The following is a 21,562-nucleotide window of genomic DNA, read 5'->3' as shown; positions in this document are numbered from 1 at the left end:
TACACCAGTTGGTGAACAGTTGCTGGTGAACAAGGATAGTACACCAGCAATTCTCTCTTCTCTCTTGTATGAACGGTTTTCCCTCTCTACTGGATCATTCTCATCGGTACACAAAAATACTGTTACTTTTCTAATTAGGATAAAAAGAATTTTTCTTAATTACACTTCAGCTATTTTCTGCTCCCTTTACACTGAAAATCTTAAACTAAGCTATCTGCACTTTCATTGTCCAATATCTTTTCTCTCATTCATTCTCCAGCATGGTTCAGTATTAACCTCTGTACTTCTACTCTACTGAGCTTGTTCCTCTGAGGATTTCCAGGTCTCTCCATTTTGATAAATCTGGTAATATCTTCATACAGTGACAGATATTAACTATACTTATCGTGTTGATCACTTTGTAATGCATAGAAATATTAAATCTCTATATGGTACACCATTAACTATCATAGTGTTGGGATTGTGCTTGGTCACTCAGTTGTGTTTGACTCTTGGCAACCCTATGGACTGTCAACTGCCAGGTTCTTCTGTTCATGGAATTTTCCAGGCAAGAATACTGGAGTAGGTTGCTATTTCCTACTCCAGGGTATCTTCCCAACCCAGGGATCAAAACTGTGTCTCTTTTGTCCCTTCATTGGCAGGTGGATTCTTTACCACTGTGCTACCTGAGAAACCCAGCACAATGTTAGAAGACGATAATATTGAGTTGGCCAAAAAGTTCATCTGGTGTTCTCATCATACAGAGAAATCTGAACAAACTTTTTGGCCAACCTGATACTTCAAAATAAATAAATAAGTAAATAAATAAGCAAGCTGATAGGAAACGAGATGAGGTTTGTGGTTACTAAGGGCAAGAGATGGGGGAAAAGGAATAGAATGGTGGTGGTCAGAAAGTACCAACTTCCAATTATAAATAAGTACTAAGAATGTAATGTACACCATGAATAATATAATTAACACTGTTATATGTTAAGAATGAACGTTTTAATAGAGTAAATCCTAAGAGTTCTTATCAGAAGAAAAAATATTTTCCCTTTCATTTTGTATCTGTGTGAGATGACATATGTTTACTAAACTTATTGTGATCGTCATTTCATGATGTATGTAAGTCAGATCATTATGCTGTACACCTTAAACTTATGCAGTAACTTATGTCAATTATGTCTCAATTAAACTAGAAGAAAAGCAATGCAGTATTCTTTCTAGTTCTCATCTTTATGCCAGGTCAGCAGCATTTGTTTCAAGTGATTATGCCTTTGCAATACATTCTTCATTTGGCTTCAGGGAATCCCACAGTACTAGTTCTTTTTCCTAATTCATTCACCCTCCTTTGAAGTGTCAATAATTTGTTCCTCATCATCACTCTTATCTCATATCACTGGAATATCACAGGTCATTGTGTTCAGGTTTCTCTACCCGCTTTCATTCCTCTGGGATTTCATTCATTTGTATATCATCTGTGTACTATTACCTCTCAAATTATCAAAGTGTAATTATCAAAAATGTTAAGAATGTAATTATTCTATAAATTGTGAACATTCATCAGAATTCTATTTAATTCATTAATGATTAAATCAGTAGAATGATGAAGTTAGTTTTGTATTGTTTGAGATACTACAAGGAAGAAAGTGTTCATATAGTATTAGAAATAACTTTTCCCAATAATACAGTAAATTGTCTTATTAGATAATAAACTTCGTAATGCCAGAAATATTGAAGCAAAGTGACTAGAAGACAATTTACCCAAGAATTTTCTCACAAAGTCATTTTTTTTTTTTAATAAGAGGTAGGATTAGATAATGGCTGCTGGTTGAGTGCGCTGGAGAGCAGGATCTAAGACAGAGTCTAGAGTGCAGTGCATTTCCTAAGAAATGCTTTTGAGACTAATAATTGCTCAAGGAATGCAACAGAAGCAGGATTGAGCAGAAGGAAGAAGTCAAGCTGGATGTAGGCCCAATGACAGCCTTGTTTGGCTAATCCCAGGAGGAGTTTGGTGCCCGAATGGCACTTTAGTGCTATCCTGAGTTGGCCACAACTTATAGCACTCATCAACTATCACTGGATATGGCTATCTTGGGAAGGAGCATTTTGGGCAAGATAGCTCTCTGTGGCTGAGGCAATCTTTGAATGGGGTTGACAGCTGAAATATATCTATTGACAGCACTCCCAGTAGCTGAAGTAACTGAACTAATAAGCCCTTCATAGAATAAAAATGTGGGGGCCACATCACAGTGTCCACAACAGTAACCTATAAAGTCCAACCCGATCCAAGATTCTCTTTCTATATGCAAGTATTTTAATAAATCATTGCATGTTCTGATTCAAGTTGGATTGCCACGACTTCCAAACTAAGCATGCCATATTACACATAGTTTAAGTGGACTCAATCAATGATGAAAAAAAGAAACTATGCTTTTGTAGATATGTCAATCATTGATATATAGAAGCAAATTTTTATGATATATGTCACAAATTTACATGATAATCCCAAGTGCCAGATTTTACTTTTGACTCGCTGAGCAAGCTAAAATATTCATAAATTCACATGGAGCCAGATGGCTTCCCACTGAATATGCATTTAAATGATTCCTGTATATTATTTATTCAAAGAAATACACAAAATACACCATCGTCATAGGAGGGACTCCTAATAAGTTTATTTCAGTAAAGAATCAAGGAATAATAGGTGTCCTGTATACTTATCATATTTTAGGGTGAGCTTTGAGTCCATGTGTGTTAAAGAATTAAAAAAGCAAAATAAATACAGTAACTTTCCAGTGGTCTTTGAAATATCAGGAATTTGAAATAAAGATGTTTCAGCAATAATGGCTAGCATTAGGTAAAGAAGAAAGTTAAACTTTGCCAAGATTTTTTAAAAATAATTTGCTAGGGGCTCTAAAAATTCAAACATACACTTAATAAAATTGTTAACCATTTTTTATTAAATTGATCAATATTTTTGGAGGGTGTATTTTTTTCTTTTTGATATGAAATTCCATATGTAAATATAAACTGAAAACAAAATTTAGTTGGTTTCTTAAAAATATTTTGAAAAAATGAAATGAAAAATTTCTGATTCTTAAACATTTTTAATTTATGGGTTTCCTTTTCACTGAAGACTGCTTTTTCCCTTTAGAGCTTCCTATTCTCTAGAGATATGTTTATTGCTATCATGTCTCATGCTTACTCTTGTTTTTTTCCTTTAAATGTGGTAAGCAAGCACAATTGTTTTATAGTCTTTGATATTTGATAGTATTTGATAATTCCATTAGCTTCTAATTCTAGTTTTTCAGCTCATATCACCATGCTTTATTTTATGTCTAGTTAGCATTAACTGTGTCTCATTGTCCTTGGTTACATATCTGTAGGAGTTCCTCATGGCCTAAGATGAATGGACCCTCCCCCGCCAGGGCTTTGCATTTGCTTTTGTCGGGAGACTGAAGAGGTATTACAATCTTAAATTATGTTTAGCTGAGGTTCTGTAGCCCACGCAGCTCTGCATATCCACAAGAGAAATCCATATTGAGCGTATTTAGGGCCAGAATTTCTCAGGGATATTATTTTACTTTCTTTTTCATTTCCCCTGTTTTGCTCAATGCCAAAGCAGCCTTTTCCACAATTATTTTGGTCTGGAGTATAGTATGACAGATTTTTACTTCTAGTTGATTTTTAATCTGAAGGCATATTTGGCAGGTGAGGGAGGAGTTCCTGCTTAATCTATCAATGATCCCGTCTAAGAATTTCTAACATGCGGGAACACTGGGCTACCCTCTGACTGAGACCAAATGTGTAGTTTTGGCTAATTCCTCAAGGCAAAAACATATTCCATTTTCCATTTACATTTCTGGGTTCAAACTTTGCTCTAAAATGGTTTTTATATACTCTGCTATTATTTTTATTTCCTCAGATATTTGTGTTTATTACTTTTATATTTTATTTAGAATTCAGAAATCAGTCATCTGTTATCATTCAATGAAGCATACATTGTCATTTTTCATTTATTGACTTATTATTTAACATTTTCCCTAGTGATGATGTGTTTTTAATAGTAGAGGGCATGGTATATAAGTGGAGGGGATGGCACCAGTAGATGTTATATTTTTATAATGAATATCATGGTCATGGAATATAATGATCATTGAAATGCTAAATTTAGGATAATATGAAAAGGAAAGAGTAAGATAAGGTAAACATCTAGAATCTCATGCCTTTTTAGGCCATGTTAAGGAAACCATATATTGAGGCAAACAGCCCAGCGCCTAGCATAGTGTCTCTTATGAGATGGTATGTTAGAGATGATAAACTATCTTAACTCTTCACAGAGAAAGTCAGAGGATACATAAGCAAACAAAAGTGTGTTCAATGTATGTGCTTTAAAGTAGGAAGTGAATCTACACAGTTCCTTCAAAAATAAGATTATAGTTTCAAACAGATAAATAATATAGGCCACTGTTAGGCCCTCTCTGACTTCAAAGTATCAAACATATATTGAATGTTAACTATGTGTCAGCACCTTTGCTAGACACTCTGAGGGTTTTCCAGTTTAGCAAATGATAAGACAGGTGGAAAAAGGAATCCATTGCAGTAACTAATGAGTGAAAGTTAAAGTGAAGTCACTCAGTCGTGTCCAACTTTTTGTGACCCCATGGACTATAGCCTGCCAGGCTCCTCTTTCCATAGGATTTTCCAGGCAAGAGTATTGGAGTGGGTTGCCATTTCCTTCTCCAGGGGATCTTCCCAACCCAGGGATCGAACCTGGGTCTCCCGCATTATAGGCAGATGCTTTACCATCTGAGCCACCAGAAAAGTCTGAAATTTATGATTAGAGCTACAATAAGCAACCTATAGGATGTCATCCAGCTTAAGGGACTTTGTGATTAAGAAAAGCCTCTCGGGACATATGACATTTATACTGAGACCTTGAGAGATGAGTAAGATTGGCCTATTTATATTTCTTTGATTGATTTTGGAGGGTAGGAGGAGAGAGAATGAGTGCAGGAATGTATTTTAGCAGTGGGAGCAGTGTTTGTGAAGCTTGGGAGGTGGGAGTGCCTGGTCATAGGAGGGCCTAAAAGAGGCTCAGCCTGAAGTGTAGTGTGTGAGAGTAAGATTGGTTTGAGGAAATATCTACTCTTTAGGTTAGCTTATACTCCTTTATAAAAGTGTCCAGGTACCTTCTTAGAAATTAAAATGCTGACCAAAAATAAAAGGAAAAAAGTGATGTAATGGTAGCAGAGATGGTAGAAATAGTAGTAATAATAGTACTAGTAGTAGTGTGTGTGATGGGTGAGAGTAATCATCCCAGTATTTGACTACCAAATGACAAAATTGACATGAGATTCTGTTGAACAGTAAAAAATGAAGAAGTTTTAAAAATATCTAGTGTATCCCCTGAGATCACTTCCTAGTGAAATGATAATGGAAAGTGGAGATTCATGTGATAGTACTAAATGTTGAACTGTGTAGAAATGACACAGAAAAGAAAAAACTGAGGGAAAGAAAAGTTCACAAGTACATTAACATAGCATAATATTTCACAGAAGTGTGTTTACTTTGAACTTGAAAAAAAAAAAGTTGATTGAGTTCAACGCTTTTAGTGTTTAATCCTGTATTTTCAGTTCAGTTCAGTTGCTCAGTCATGTCCGACTCTTTGCGACCCCATGGACTGCAGCACGCCAGGCCTCCATGTCCATTACCACTCCTGGAGCCTACCCAGACTCATGTCCATTGAGTCAGTGATGCCATCCAACCATCTCATCCTCTGTCATTCCCTTCTCCTCCCGCCTTCTATCTTTCCCAGTATCAGGGTCTTTTCAAATGAGTCAGTTCTTCGCATCAGGTGGCCAAAGTATTGGAGTTTCAGCTTCAGCATCAGTCCTTCCAATGAATATTCAGGACTGATTTCCTTTAGGATTGACTGGTTATATCTCCTTGCAGTCCAAGGGACTCTCAAGAGTCCTCTCCAACACCACAGTTCAAAAGCATCAATACTGCAGCATTCAGCTTTCTTTATAGTCCAACTCTCACATCTGTACATGACTACTGAAAAAAACCATAGCTTTGAGTAGGTGGACCTTTGTTGGCAAAGTAATGTCTCTGCTCTTTAATATTCTATCTAGGTTTGTCATAACTTTTCTTCCAAGGAGCAAGCGTCTTTTAATTTCATGGCTGCAGTCACCATCTGCAGTGATTTTGGAGCCCAAAAAAATAAAGTCTGTCACTGTTTCCACTGTTTCCCCATCTATTTGCCATGAATTGATGGGACCAGATGCCATGATCTTCGTTTTCTGAATGCTGAGTTTTAAGCCAACTTTTTCACTCTCCTCTTTCACCTTAGCCCTGTATTTTATATTCTCTTTAAACACATATTTCTGGAGAATATTTTACTTTAGACACAAATAGCTACCTTTTTTCTTTATAAGATGTTATCATCATCTTTGCTGAACTAAAAATTCAGTATGTAGGTGGCTTTTTTATTAATATAGACATGATACCACACATGATGGTATTTTATCAATTTGATTTAAAGAGCAAAAAGATTATGTTTCTTTAGTTAGATACATAGTAGAAAGCTACACAGTAGAAAAATAGAATCAACAATAACCAAAAATACTTACATAAATGCATATTTTATAGTCCATATTCAGATGTTAGTGAAAGCAGTGAAACCATCTTTGAAGTTTTCTACTGAGTAAAAACAGAATGTAATTTTCTAGTTAAGCATAAAACTCAGCAGAGGGCAAAGTATAAAAATTGGACAGTGCTTTAGATTGGTTCTTAATGCTACCATTAACTCCCTGTGATCTGCATTAAGCCATAAGTTAAGATATCTGAACACCAAAGGCCACTGGGCAGTGTAAGTCTGAAATGGTTTGATAAAATTTACTGGAAAGCCTTTTACAAAATTTAAATTTAAAACAAAACACCTTCTAAATGGGTAAAAATGTACAGCCCATTCAATTATGATATCTAGGGAAATTTAATGGAATTATTAAAGGAGCATTTAGAGAATATGTACAGTTCCTCTCTTGAACCAGTAATATATTTCATAACCCATTTCTGTATTTCCAAGAAAAATTTTCTTTCTTAGATTGTTCTTTCTTTCATGATCATGAGTAGATATTGAATACTACATTTCAAATGTAATTTCAAGAGACTTACAACAAGCAAAATTTATTATCCTCCTTAAGGAATGATGCCAATGTTTAAACCACTCAACTTCCTCAGTATTTCTTGCCATAATGTACCATGAATTCAAATATAGTTTGCATAATCCTCTCATTGATAGATACTGGCTTATGCTTCTGCCCAGGTGCTTCTCTCCTCTGACAATTAAGGTTGTCTTAGCTTTTCTAAGTTCTCTCCTTGTAATAATTATTTTTAATTGGAGGATAGTTGCTTTACAATATTGTGTTGGTTTCTGCTATGTATCAATATGAGTCAGTAACAGTATATGTATGTCCCTTCCCTCTAGAACTTCCTCTAAGTTCTCTTGTTTTGACTTTTTTCCTTTTGAAACTCTTATTGTCTTTCCTGTGCCTGTTTTCCACCATTGCTACCACTTTATGGACTTTCTCTATTTGGTAATTAAGACTTTTCCTAACTTAATCTCATCCATTGTTAGTCTCAGAAAAGCAATCAGAATTAAGTATAAATTACTTTGATCCCATCATGCATGCCTGAATACTTAGTCACTGTCATGTCCAACTCTTTGCAACCTCATGAATTGTAGCCAAACAGGCTCCTCTGTTCATTCAATTCTCCAGGCAAGAATACTGGAGTGGGTGGTCTCTTTCCCACCCAGGAATCGAACCCAGATCTCCAACATTGCAGGCAGATTCTTTACTGCCTAAGCCACCAGGGAAGCCCCACTTTGATCCCATCAGTTTTCATTTGTTTTACTCTGTAGAACAATAGTAGATGTTTTAATGAATATATTCTTAACATTTATCTGAATTGTCTCTTGATATAATGATTTAAATTGTGTCCAAGTTCTCAATTTATCATATGCTCAAGCCTAAATAGTTATTTCTGTTCCAAGATTTTAAAAACGCCATAAGAAACAAGACCTATTTAAGTCTTGCTATGTTCAGAAATTCTTCTGTAAGGTCCGTCTAGTCAAAGCTATGGTTTTTCCAGTAGTCATGTATGGATGTGAGAGTTGGACTATAAAGAAAGCTGAGCGCAGAAGAATTGATGCCTTTGAACTGTGGTGTTGGGGAAGACTCTTGAGAGTCCCTTGGACTGCAAGGAGATCCAACCAGTCCATCCTAAAGGAGATCAGTCCTGGGTGTTCACTGGAAGGATTGATGTTGAAGCTGAAACTCCAATATTTTGGCCACCTGATGTGAAGACCTGACTCATTTGAAAGACCCTGATGCTGGGAAAGATTGAGGGCAGGAGGAGAAGGGGACGACAGAGGGTAAGATGGTTGGATAGCATCACTGACTCAATGGACATGAGTTTGGGTAGACACTGGCAGTTGGTGATGGACATGGAGGCCTGGCGTGCTATGGTTCATGGGGTTGCAAAGAGTCGAACATGGCTGAGCGACTGAACTGAACTGAACCAGTCTGATGTAACCCTTTCCTGTTCTTAATTTATTTAGCATGGAGGTTTCTTTTGCACCATTCATTAATGTACATCAAAAACTGCTTTGTAGGGTAAGTGATAGTTTTGAATATAAATTAGATTATATTCAGACATATATATGCAGCAAACAGGGACCCTACTGTATACTTATTTTATGGACAAACAGTGTCGGACAAAACAGTGCCAAAAATCACTTTCGAAGTTGTTTTTTTTTTCCCCCTAATTCAAGGACCTGATCCCAGTGGATTCTGATTTAGTTTAGCTAATTTAGTCCTGGTAATTGTAGGGTTTAGAAACTCTCCATGAAGTCTGATTTGTAAACTATTGCTAGAGCATCATATATCCTGTAAAAATGGTTAATGTTAACAACTCCAAGTAATGCAAAAACTTCTTAAGATATAGGTAAAATTTTAAAGGGAAGATGAGAAAACATAAAGAGATTAGAATTATTTATCTTTGCATGGAATTTCAAAATACTGCCACATTTTGTCTACAGAATTGGCCATGGTTTCATCTCTACTCACTTTACCTCTGTTTTAGACCTGAGCAATATTTCCCTTACTGAAGAGATTGAGTCTATTCAATTTAATTGTTTCAATCTAATACAGTTTGGTTCAGTTTAGTTCAGTTCGATTCAAACCAAAACAATTAAATTTATATCTGTCTGGCTCTGTGCTAGGCTGTTTGAAATGCAAAAGTGAGTAAGACACAATTTCTGCTCTTAAGCTGTTCACAGCCTAACAGGAGAAATGAAGGCATTAGTTCTATCATCTCTAATAAGTGCTTTAATAGAAGTAGATGTTGCCTTCATATAGGCTTTACTCAGGGTAGGACTTCACAATGTCAGTTTGTTGTATTATTGTTTTTGTGAAAAGTGTATACATATATTGGGGCTTTCCAAGTGGCTCAGTGGCAAAGAATCTGCCTGCCAATGCAGGAGAGCAGGTTTGATCCCTGGGTTGGGAAGATCCCCTGTAGGAAGAAACAACAACCCACTCCAATATTCTTGCCAGGATAATCTATAGTCCATAGGGTTACAAAGAGTTGGACACAACTGAGCGACTTTCACTCACACAAGCCCATGGACAGAGGAACCTCTTGGGCTATATAGTTCATGGGGTCCCAAAGAGTCGGACACGACTCAGCAACTGAACTGAACTGGGTAATCCAAATTAAAGATAAGACATAAAATTATGAATAAAATGTATGTAACTGTTCACAAAGTCTAATTTAAAACATATTTTTTATTTTATATTTTATATATTTTATATTATTAAATTCTGGATGGGAAGGATATATTATTTGAATGCCAGTAAAATTAGATATAAGTATATTAAGACATATATTGACTGTAAAATTGGAAGCACTGAACTTGGGTTTATTATTAAAAGTCTGCCTGGTATTAAGGATATACTAAAACATTACTTGTTATAATAGGTCCCCTGATAATTGGCTTCAGAGACAATAGCCCCTGCAAGAAGAAATCAGATACTGTGTAGACCTATAAACTGTGACTTTCTGTTGATTCACCCAGCCAAAAGTATTGATCTGTTAATGAAGCTGTGGGTAAAAATTGACTTTTTTGTACCCCCAACAACTTTACACCAATTTAACCATAACACTGCTTTTAATTTATATTCAAGATTGTATGTTGTGAAATTTCAACTGTTTAGGGAGCCAGGTTAATTCTCCTACTATAGTGTAACATGGATAAAATACATTTTACAATTGAGTCAAGGTCAGTTCTGATTGGTGGAATACTGAGGTGGACAATGTAAACAGAGGGGAGATCAGGAACTTTGTGTACATGCCAAAGAATGATGCTATTTCTAACACTGACATGATATCAAATTGAAAGGAAGATGGCAGGAAGCTGTATGGCATGGTAACCATTATCACTGTTCTACCACTAAGAAGATACAGTATAGGGCATGTGACAAAAATAATGATGACCATGCTTGGACAGACTACTTACTGAGATTGTTCCTGCTTGGAGGGTCTAAGCAAAGAACTGGTCATATGACATCACTCAGCAGGCTCTTTAACAACCACATGTTATATAGATCCATTGTTTGAAGCTTTAAGTAATTTATCTTACCTATTTCACTTTGAGACACAGACACAAGTGGATAAATGATAAAGAAAAACTTCAATTAAGTAAAACCATTTTTTTCCTTTGTCCACTTTTTTCCATTTGTCTTTAAATGAGGAACCTCAGACATGGAAATGGTATTTGCCCCAAAATAATAAGTAGTTATTAACTGAACTATAATTGTAAAACAATAATATTACCTTAGCAGGCCATCAGACTCTGAGGAGGAGGGAAATAGGATGATGAAACAACGAAAGTAGTCTTGAGTCATGAAGTTTAGATTGGTCTGATGGTTTTAATACCTCAAAGAAATATTTTCCAATTGAAAGCTTGGCTTTATTTGATGTACCTTCTCATTATGAGTCATATATATATCCATCATAAGACAGATACTATATTACAATTGCCTATTTCCATGTCTGTCACTGGCCCCATGGTCTCTTTGGAGTGCTAGATACTGTTCATGCTTATTGAGTAAATAAATGAATCAATCAACCAATGAAGAGCTGAGCTGACAACTGAAAGAAGTCCTGTCAATTTTGGAAAGAAAGTTTTAGACACTGACAGAAATATTACTGTTTAATTTAGATTCTTTAATTAGCTCTACTACATGTTCACTCAGCAACAAAGGAAGGTACAAGAAAAATTAAAATCTTTTCATTTTCAGTTGTAGTATATTGGAAATAAAAATAGTGATATTTTTTCTTTCTTTAATATACTCTCACAGTTAGAGATACTGAGAGCACCAGTTAAAATTACTGTGATACTGATTTTTTCACATTTGCTTTCATTTTCATACAATAGTTACTTTAAATATTATATAGCATGTCCTATTCATTTTTGAGGATTAATCTGAATATTACCTCAACAATGTTCAGACTCCTAATGGTGATTTATAGTTCCACCCAAAATACTGTAAATTTAGATATTCTAATGGAAAAGAAAGGAAATTTGTTTAACAATAATAATATTACAAATTATGCTTGTCTAATGTAAAAATATGTTGTTTGAAAAGAAATTAATCAAAGAATGTTTTTAATTGAATAGATACAGACATCTTAGTGTTCAGTTTTTATTTTAGATAACTTTGTTTCAATATGCATAATGTTTATTAAAAGAAGACAGAAACCTAAATATATATCAATTAGTAATTCTGGCCTATTATTTTTAAAGCTATGATTCTTTTAATTGCTTGTCAATCAGATGCAACACATCAAAAATTTAAACTTTTAAAACTTGGGCACATCTTAACAAGACCTTATATAAACAACGGAAGAATCATCTAGGTTTAAGTGTATGTGAATTCACAGTCCTAAATATGATAAAAATTGTTTTAAGTGCATCGGTTTGATTTCATGAGGTACATGTTCTTTATAATTTCTCTGCTGGAATCATAAAGATAGAAGAAGGGTCAAGGTCAAATTTGTATTTTTCATCTCGAAAGCATCCTTTAAAATATTTATGAAGAGACTAGTATAAAATAAAAATAGTAGATGCACAAGCGTAGGTTGGGATAAATAAATCATATAACCAAAAATAAAGGAATTCAAAAAGAATGTAGATAGGCTTATTGCAGAAGTATTAGAATATCAATGTATGTGCTGAACTGTTCTGATGAATCAGTTGAAAAGATGAAACCATTTACATTAGACTTAGGCAATTCAGTAGAACATGAATGTTAGTCAAAAAGGAATAGCTGAAGAAATAAGGTATTTACTAAATCTACCCTGACATTTTGAATGAAAAAACACATACATACAAGCAAGTGTAAAAGAAAAACAAAAAAAAAGAAAAACAAATACTGTTAGTTATGTATTCCGTAGAGATAGTCTGTCTTTATGAGTTATAAACAAACATGCCTGGAAAAATTCAAATGGTCTTGCTAAGGAGTTACTGTTTCTGTTCGTGTTTATTTATATTTTCCTGAATTAAAAAAGAATAATAGACCTTTTCTACAAACTTACAGTTACCAGAGGATTAGGGGAAGGGGTTAGAGGTAAATTGTGAGATTGGGCCTGACATATATACACTACTATATTTAAAATTGATAATTAACACTAACCTCCTGTATAGCACAGGGATCTTGACTCAATACTCTGTAATGGTCTGCATGGGAAAAAAAACTCTTTAAAACAAAAGACAAAAACAGAAGAAGTAGAGTTGCATATGTAAAAAGCTAACTTATGATTACCAGGAAGTAAAGGGAAGGGATAAACTGGGAAATTAGGGTTGACATATGCACACCACTATATATAAAACAGATAACTAATAAGAACCCACTATATAGTACAAGAGACTCTTCTCAATACTCTGCAAAGGCTTCTATGGGAAAAGAATCTAAAAAAATAATGCATGAATATTCAGTTGTGTCCAACTCTTTGTGACCCCATGGACTGTAGCCTGCCAGGTTCCTCTGTCCATGGGGTTTTCCAGGCAAGAATACTGGAGTGGGTTGCCATTTTATCTTCCAGGGTATCTTCCCAACCCAGAAGTCGAACCCACATCTCCTGGATCTTTTACATTGGCACTCAGTTTCTCTAACGCTGAGCCACCTGGGAAGTACCCCCCAAAAAAGGAGTAGATGGTTAGATAGCATCACTGACTCAATGGACATGAGTTTGAGCAAATTCTGGGAGACAGAGTAGGACAGGGAAGACTGGTGTGCTGCAGTCTATGGGATCACAAAGAGCGGGACACGACTTAGCGCCTGAACAACAACAGTATGTTTATGTATAATTGATTCACTTTACTGTACTGCTGAAACTAATACAACATGGTAAATCAACTATATTCCAATAAAAAATTTTTAAAATTAATAAGACCCTTTTGTTAAAGCAGTTGTAGATTTACAGGAATTACTGAGCAGAAAGTATTGAGTTTCCGTATACTCATTCTTTCCTTTCCCCCAGAACAGTTTCCCCTATTATTAATATATCAAATTAGTTTGGTACATTTGTTATCATTGATGAACTGTTATTGATACATTATTAACTAAAATTCAGAGTTTGCATTACTATTTTATAGTTCTGTGGTTTCTTCCAAATATATAATGGCATATATTTACCATTAGAATATCATGCAGAATAATTTCACTGCCCTCAAGATTCCCTGTGTTCCACCTCTTCCCCCTCCCCTTCTCACTGCTCCCCTGGCAACCACTTATCTTTTTACTGTCTCCATAGTTTTGCCTTTCCCAAAATGTAGTTGGAATCATATAGTGTACAGCCTTATCTGACTGACTCTTTAAATTAGCAATACTCATTTAAAGTTATTCCATGACTTTTCTTGGCTTGGTAGCTCCTTTCTTTAATTGCTGGATAAGTTTGCATTGTATGAATGTACATGCACATTTGTTTATTCACCTGTAAAATGCATCTTGATTGTTTCCACTTTTGTGATCAGTTTTATAGTACAGGACTATATGCATGTGTGCGTGCTAAGTCGCTTTAGTTGTGTCCAACTCTTTGCAGCACTATGGACCATAACCCACCAGGCTCCTCCATCTGTGGCATTCTCCAGGCAAGAATACTAGAATGAGTTGCCATGACCTTCTCCAGGGGATTGTCCTGACCCAGGGATTGAACCTGCTTCTCTTATTTCTCCTGCATTGGCAGACAGGTTCTTTACCACTAGCACCACCTGGGAAGCCCATGGGTCTATAGATGTATAGCCAAATCACATATTGCCTCAGTGATTACCATAGGATAGAACCTACTGAAAATGTGAAACAATCTTCTTTTTGTCTTTATCTCAATTTTCTCTCCTCTTTTCCCATACATGGAATTCAGAGACTCAGAAAATTCCTGGTGAGTATGCATCTCACTTTAAGCCATCTTAAAATAGTGCTCCTCAAAACTTCAAGTAAGCATCTTCTTTAGAATCACTAGGGATGCCTATTAAAATTAGATTCTAAGCCCTACTCCTGATCTACTGCATCAGAGTTTCTGGGTAAAGAGGCCTGGTTTTTGTTTTCACAAAGCTTCTCAGGTAGTGTTTACTCTCACTAAAGTTTGAGAAGTTGAGAAAAATGACTAATGTCATTTTTTTAATTGGGTTTTGTTTTTGATAATATTTGACATTCTGCACTTCTGAAAATCTCAGATCATGCTCGATTTACAGCATGTTATCAACTCAAGGTAAAAAGAAGTAATTTTTACAGAGATATACAGTGCAATGGAGGAAATATTTCCTGCTTCTGTGTGGATTCCCTCCAGGATTCCTTAGGAAAGAAAAGCAGGACTGTTATCCTGGATCATTTACTTATTCCAGCCTTTTCTTCATGTCCCTGAAGGCATCTGTATTGCCGTCAACCCATGACCTTGACTCACAGTCACAAAGGGCTAATAGATAGTTCCTTTGGAAGCAGGAAATTCAATAGCATTTAATATTTTAGGTATTGAGATTATCATTTTCACCATTTTTAGCAAAATTTACTGCCTCAGGGTATAGAAAAATTCAATTGAGTTGTTGATTGGATTTTAAAACCTATTGCAAAAATTGTAGCTTTGAAAGTCAAAGCTTTCATTTGTAAGAGCCAAGCTTTCTGAGATAATAAAAATATTTGCAAAAATTAAAAGGAAAAATCCTAAAAATCAATGCGTTAAATTTATGTACCAAAGGGGAATTTGAAAAGACAGTGTAAGATGATATTAGAATTAGCTTTTCCTTCATTGGTAGAGGCAATGCACACCCACTTATACACAGAGTTATAAGGTTTGGAATAGTGGAGAGAGAAATAAGAAAGAAGATCGGGAAAAAACAGATTTAGATGTCCTCAAGAAAGTCAAAAGCCCTGGCTCCCATCCCTGTTCCTCTTGATTCAAGGTATGAAAACTATGGAAATCTGAGAGAAGGGAACTTGTATGTTACTTCCCAAGGTGTAGCTCTGGGAGATTGCCAGCCTCTTTAAAAAGACTATCTAGTTTGGTCTTTAGTACTTCAGGATGGGACTGAATGCTTGGTCTCCAGTACCAAGCATTTAGGAAGTCAGGTGCCTAGGCCAGTGAGCCTGAGAAGAGCATGTCTGGGGAAAGCAAGGACTTTCTGACCTAAAGGAATGGGCATCACACAAGTTCTGAAAGCTGGTATAGCTAAAGTCCTCAAACAAGGAAAATGCTGAGTGCATGGATCAAGTAACCAGAGGCCACCACAGTGTAGCAGACAATCAATGGCCCTGGCAGCATATACTGAGGGAGGAGAAATCAGGAGAATTATATCCAGGGGAGGACAGAGATGTCCATAAGGTTAGATACCGACTTTAACTATATCTGATCAGTATAGAGACCGTCCCTCTGGAACTTAGATTACCTTTGCTGAGAAAAAGTTGTGGGAAATGATTAATTTGCCTAAGCAGTTGCTTCAAAAAGAAGCAGTTATTTGAACATTCAACTTTAACAAATAGGAAATTCATGTGCATTACATTGAAAGTATAGCCTCTAGAGGAGGATTTCAAGATTGACGTGTGTGTATTCTAGGTATAAATAATTACATTATCCAAAAGAAATATATAGTTGAAAATCTCTGGGTTTTCCGTTTATTCTACATCATACCATGAGTTCATTTATATCAATAGAAATATGCATGTACAAGGAGAAATGCCACTGTGAAGTGTAATATCTAACTTGGACTTTAGAATCATATAGACTCAGAATTTATTTCAGATTCCTCTACCTGCTAGCAGATCTGGATTTTCTCATCTACAAGATGAGAATACTATACACCTTGCAGGATTGTATAAGGTATAAATGACAAGATGTATATGAAACACTTAGGTAGTGTCGGGCACGCTAAGCATTCCATCTTATTATCTGTAATCTTATTGTTCTTGTCATTGTTATGTTATGAATTGCTGTTTGCAGAAATCACTGTCTTAGATCCTTATCTGAGACTCATGGTCAATATAATCAACAAGTGATATAAATTAATCATGGTCTATGTTGAGAATTTCTTCCTGGAAAAATAATTTTGTAGCTCTACTGTAGGCCAAATTCACATTCATTTCTATTAGTAGCATGCCATAGGATGTTGATTTCCATTATTTATATTCTATTGAGACAAATTCTATCATGAGTCACCATTTTCCAACAACCTTTACTTTGGCCTAGGAGAAAATGATCCTGAAAGATGATCTAGGTAGTTTTAATAGCTCTTTCTGAACCTCAGATGTAACAGAATGACTTTCTAGATTAAAAGAAATGCCCATCAAAGTACATATGGGTAGATAATCAATGGATGGAGGCAGATAATCATATGGAAACATTTACTCTTTATCTTTGCTATAGCTCTTTTAAATAGACTGATTAATTCCTTTCATGATTTCACCCTTGAAACCACAAACTATTTTGTTCTTTGTCATTGTTGCATGGCATTCCATTTGGCAGTCAGCTTATTTTTAGCCAGACTATCAAAGTATTTTTCAACTGGACTGTCACTGCACTTAAACTTGGAATCTTGCAACCTGAGGAACTGCGCTGGGGAAAAGAAGAAACTTCTAACAAATGGGAAATTATAAATCCAGACCAACGCAAACTTGTACTGGTAATTATTCCTATATCTTTAAATGTAATATAATTCAGTAGGTGATATATATAGTTAACATTTCAATGGAATATCTGCTAATTTTTGCGAGAGGACAAGACAAGATTTATGCAAAAGTGTTAACATTATCTGTGTTAATAATTATCAAATTATTTTTTCTCTGAAAGATCTTTAGAAAAAAATCACAAAATTTCTTATAATACCCTAGTGTTTTAGTTCCTAGGTATAATGCTAAAGAAAAAAATTTGGAATACTGTTGAATATAGGGATTTTAGGATTACATCTTAAGTATCTAGTACTTAAAACCTAAAAACTCTTGTCTAGCAACTAGAGATTGCTATAATTATAATGCAATAAAATCAAATGAAATAAGTCAAATATATTCTTCTATGTAAATATATTATCCAGTATCAAATGGGTTTTTAATTACTACAATTCTATATGATTGCCTTTTAAATATAAACATCTGCATTTTAAGCTCAATCAGTAATTTAAATTAAGTATTGTTTAATTCAGAGTAAGAACAGAGTTTTAATCACTTGTGTGTTATGAGCTGTGTCTACATTTTGCAAAGCACAGCTATGAATCAGTCCCTTTTTGTTTTTCTTTACTAGATGAATGGAAGAAGAAAGTCAGTGAATCTTATGTTATTGTAATAGAAAGATTAGAAGATGACCTGCAGATCAAAGAAAAAGAACTTACAGAACTGAGGCATATATTTGGGTAAAGTTGTCAGAGTTATTATTTCTATTTATGTGTCTTCATTGTTGATCTAGTTTTTAGCTATACCTATGTTTAAAAATGCAACCCATGTAATTTCAACATTAACCTTAGAATATAAGGTTATATTCTAACCTTTCATATAGCCCCTGACCATTCATACCCTAAAATACAAGTATCTTGCCTCATTAAAATATGCCTTGCCTGTTCCCATCACTTAAGTTTAAAGAGAGAGGAACCTGAAGGTTAGCCTTTGAAAAGAAACTGTTGCTGATCTGAATAATCTCTAGAATTAGATCTCTCTTATAAGCCATGCCAACAGCAAACACTAAGACTTCTCTTCTCAAATGGTGATGGAGTACTGGCCACATTTTTCTTTTTGGACTACCAGAGAACTCCAGTTTTATCAAACCCTTTGGTCCCTTGACATTGAAAGGCTGTCCCTTAATGAAACTGAGTATCGCTCTGCCCTTGAACAATCATATAACAATGTGTAATATTGGCTTCAGGCTTTCACTGGGTTTTGTTCCATGATAACAAGATAAAAATAATCTGGCATAGTGTCACAACCTTGTAAGACACAAAATGTTCAGAAAAGAGGGGCAGAGCCCTATACACACTAGCAACCTTCTGAAGAAATTGAATCTGGCATTGAGAAACAATATATTTTGGAGAGTCAATTTGAGTTAGCTGCCTGACTGAGGAAAAGTCCCATGAAGGCCAGTTAACCATGTTCACTTATAGCTGTGTTAATCGTATAATACATTTATAACAAAGAACTCTATCCATTTTACTTGGAAAATAAAGGTAATAAAGCAATGACCAAGTGACATATTTTTAAGAAAAATTTCAGATATAGTAAACATACAAAGCTGACATAACTAGCAAATAAAACTACCCATGTATAATATAGTTTATATAAAATTGTCAGTGGTTTAATAAGACCTTCACAAGTATTCAGTTTATGGTTTAGGAAATAGTTAATTCTCTATGTTATTTAGCTCAAAATGATTAACTCCATTTTGACACTTTGATGAGATACCCTGGGATGGCTTTTGCAAGTATTATCACATACTGTCTTACGGGAAAACATTTGAAATTCCTATAGAGATGTGATTGACACTGTGGTATAATAGATTTATGCATCCATATTAATTTTGTTGGAAAAAAGCTATGACTATAGAAGTTAATCATAAGTCCTCTAGTTCTTATTGACTCAGTTAAATACGCTGAATAAGATGTGATTAAATTGGAGATTTTCCTCAACTTTATTTGTCATTTTTTTTTTTTAATTTGGGAAGTATTGTGCAAATATGTCAAGGCTAATTTAAACAGACATATCCTTCTAAGGATTAAGCTTGAAATGTACTTTTTTTCTCAAATCATATCAACAACAAGTAGCTGTTTCTACAGATCCTGTTCTGGCCTACTTTTCTCCTATATTTCTAGTGTATGTAATAAATGTGACCTCCTTTTTGCTAATTAGTATTGTGGGGGGCATAGGTTAAAGACAGGAATCAGTGTAACTTATAGTTCAGAATTTATCATGCCAGCTATATTCAAGGTGCTATTCCAGATACATTGATATGAACCACTCATTATTTAATCAGCACCATGACCCTGTGTGATAAGTAATATTCATTCTGATGGATAATAAACTAAGGAGTAGAGACGATGGATCTTGTCAAGATCATTTGGTCAAGCATTGGAACTATGATTTGTAGTGAGGTCTACCCAGCTCCATAGAGAGAGCTCTTCCTACCACATCCTGATTCTTGTTCCAGGAGTTCACATTCTGGTTGAGGGGAAACACATATATAAATAACTCACAGAAGACAGTCTATGACAAGTGCTAAGTGGGAGGAAAAACAGGAGAGTTTTCAAATACAAAAGATATGAAGTTTGATGTCTTGATTAATTCATTGGTTTTATAAAGCATTCCAGATAAAAGGCAGAGTTAAGTAAGTATATATAGGCAAGAATGGATGAGTACCATGGAAAGTCTACTACAACCAAGAAAACTTTATGTCTTGACCATTTTATCTAAGTTGGATAAGAAAGCTGTTTCAGTCAGCATTTACAAGCAATGTATCCTTGGTTATATTGCTTTATCTCCTTGAGCCTCATTTACACTGTAAAATGTAATTATGTCCTCACAGGACTTTGAAAAATGATGTCAGATTATGAGTACAGGGCCTAATGCACAGTATGTATTGAATAATTGGAGGTTTTGATTATCATGATTAATTGGATAAATAAGGGCAGTTTGAAAGACTGAAGACCTTATTGACAAGTGGGAGTAACTTTGACAAGTTTATTCAAATTAAGAAGTGAGAAAATTAGGATAAATTGTTTTCACATCAAGAAGATATTTTCAAAAACAAAAATGTAAAATGTTGAAACAATTCAAAATAGTGCCAAAATCTGATATATAACTTTTAAAGATTGCGATCAAGAGGGATTTGAACATTTTTCAGACTAGAGTATTAGGAAGTTCATCAAAATGGATGTCAAAGATGGTAGGGCATTTTGAGGAAAGGAATACTGGTAACCTGGTACTGAGGCCATTAAAGAAGCTGTAGAAATGTCCCATTATCCAGAAGTAATGAGGCTGAGGCCAGGATTACCCACAGCCTAGAATCATGTTTCTCCAAGGGCTAAGGACCTCTAACAGTTTTCTTACAAAAATTTTAGATTCCATCATTCTATCCCATATCAAGTGAATCAGAATCTCTGGGGCTGATTTACAGAGACCTGAATTTTTAACAAGCTTCCCCAAGTAATACCTTTGCGTGTGAAAAAATGATACTTCAGCTAAAGTTTGGAAACGACATTTCTCGAAAGATATCTAAGTTGCGCTGAGAACTCTGCTTGCTTGGTGAAGGGATGAGGAACATGAAAACAGAAAGCAAGTCAACTAGTATGGTCTATAGAGAGACAAGGAAGCAAACAAACAAAATCCGAGTACTCTGCTCTGCTATCAAGGAAAACAGCATCAGAGGGAAAGAAAGTCAATCCTGCCTAAGGCAAAGTTCTGAGATTTTTTCTTTTCTCTAGAATAAAATGATAGATGACAAGCAAAGAGAAAAAATGGAGTACTGAGAATATATTATAAATTGTCTTACTCATTGGCTCACACACCAAAGTTTTAAAAGTAGTTCAGTTTAAGCAGAATTTCACAGACAGAGGAGCCTGACGGGCTACAGCCCATGGAGTTGCAGACACAATCGAGTGACTGAAACCAAATATTGTATGAGATCACATTTAATTGAGCATCTAGGACATTTTAGCTGTTAAATCTTGGAATCTTTCTCATGTTTATTCATGCTTTATGTAATGTTAGGAGTACTTCAGTGATGGACAACTCTGTTATGCTGCTTGACATCAGGCTTCCTCTGAACAGGTAGATAGCAAGAAAACTATCAGGTGCCTAAAATGAATCATTTCACACTAGAGTCATAGCTGAAAGATCACTAGTGCAGACATAAGTTTGACTGGTTTTTGTTTTTGTTTTTTACAGTTTTTTGGTTGTTTTCATTTGTTGAGGTTTCTTTATAGCAACTAATCCCATTCATTAAAAGAGACTTTCTGCCTCATTAAGCAAGAATTCAGTTTAGTTAC

General features: G+C 35.0%; 1 protein-coding gene across 4 annotated transcripts in view; it reads left to right on the top strand.

Annotated features, from left to right (window-relative positions):
• The window catches only part of LOC122677090 (serine/threonine-protein kinase TNNI3K), a 355,674-nt gene that overhangs the window by 24,820 nt on the left and 309,292 nt on the right, over positions 1-21,562 (top strand). Inside the window, exons 5-7 of one of the 4 annotated variants that reach the window (XM_043876895.1) lie at positions 14,473-14,490; positions 17,065-17,221; positions 17,836-17,944. In XM_043876895.1, the coding sequence (XP_043732830.1) occupies positions 17,182-17,221; positions 17,836-17,944 (149 nt within the window). In that variant the 5' untranslated portion in view covers positions 14,473-14,490; positions 17,065-17,181. Of the gene's footprint in view, positions 1-3,368; positions 3,446-14,472; positions 14,491-16,778; positions 17,222-17,835; positions 17,945-21,562 lie in introns of those variants that run through there. The other 3 variants (XM_043876894.1, XM_043876893.1, XM_043876896.1) reach the window with 3 other exon arrangements.

Source organism: Cervus elaphus, chromosome 20, assembly GCF_910594005.1.
Source record: "Cervus elaphus chromosome 20, mCerEla1.1, whole genome shotgun sequence".
In the NCBI taxonomy this organism is placed as follows: Eukaryota; Metazoa; Chordata; class Mammalia; order Artiodactyla; family Cervidae; genus Cervus; species Cervus elaphus.
The sequence above is the reverse complement of the archived record's forward strand: the minus strand, read 5'-3'. Positions and strand labels throughout refer to the sequence as shown.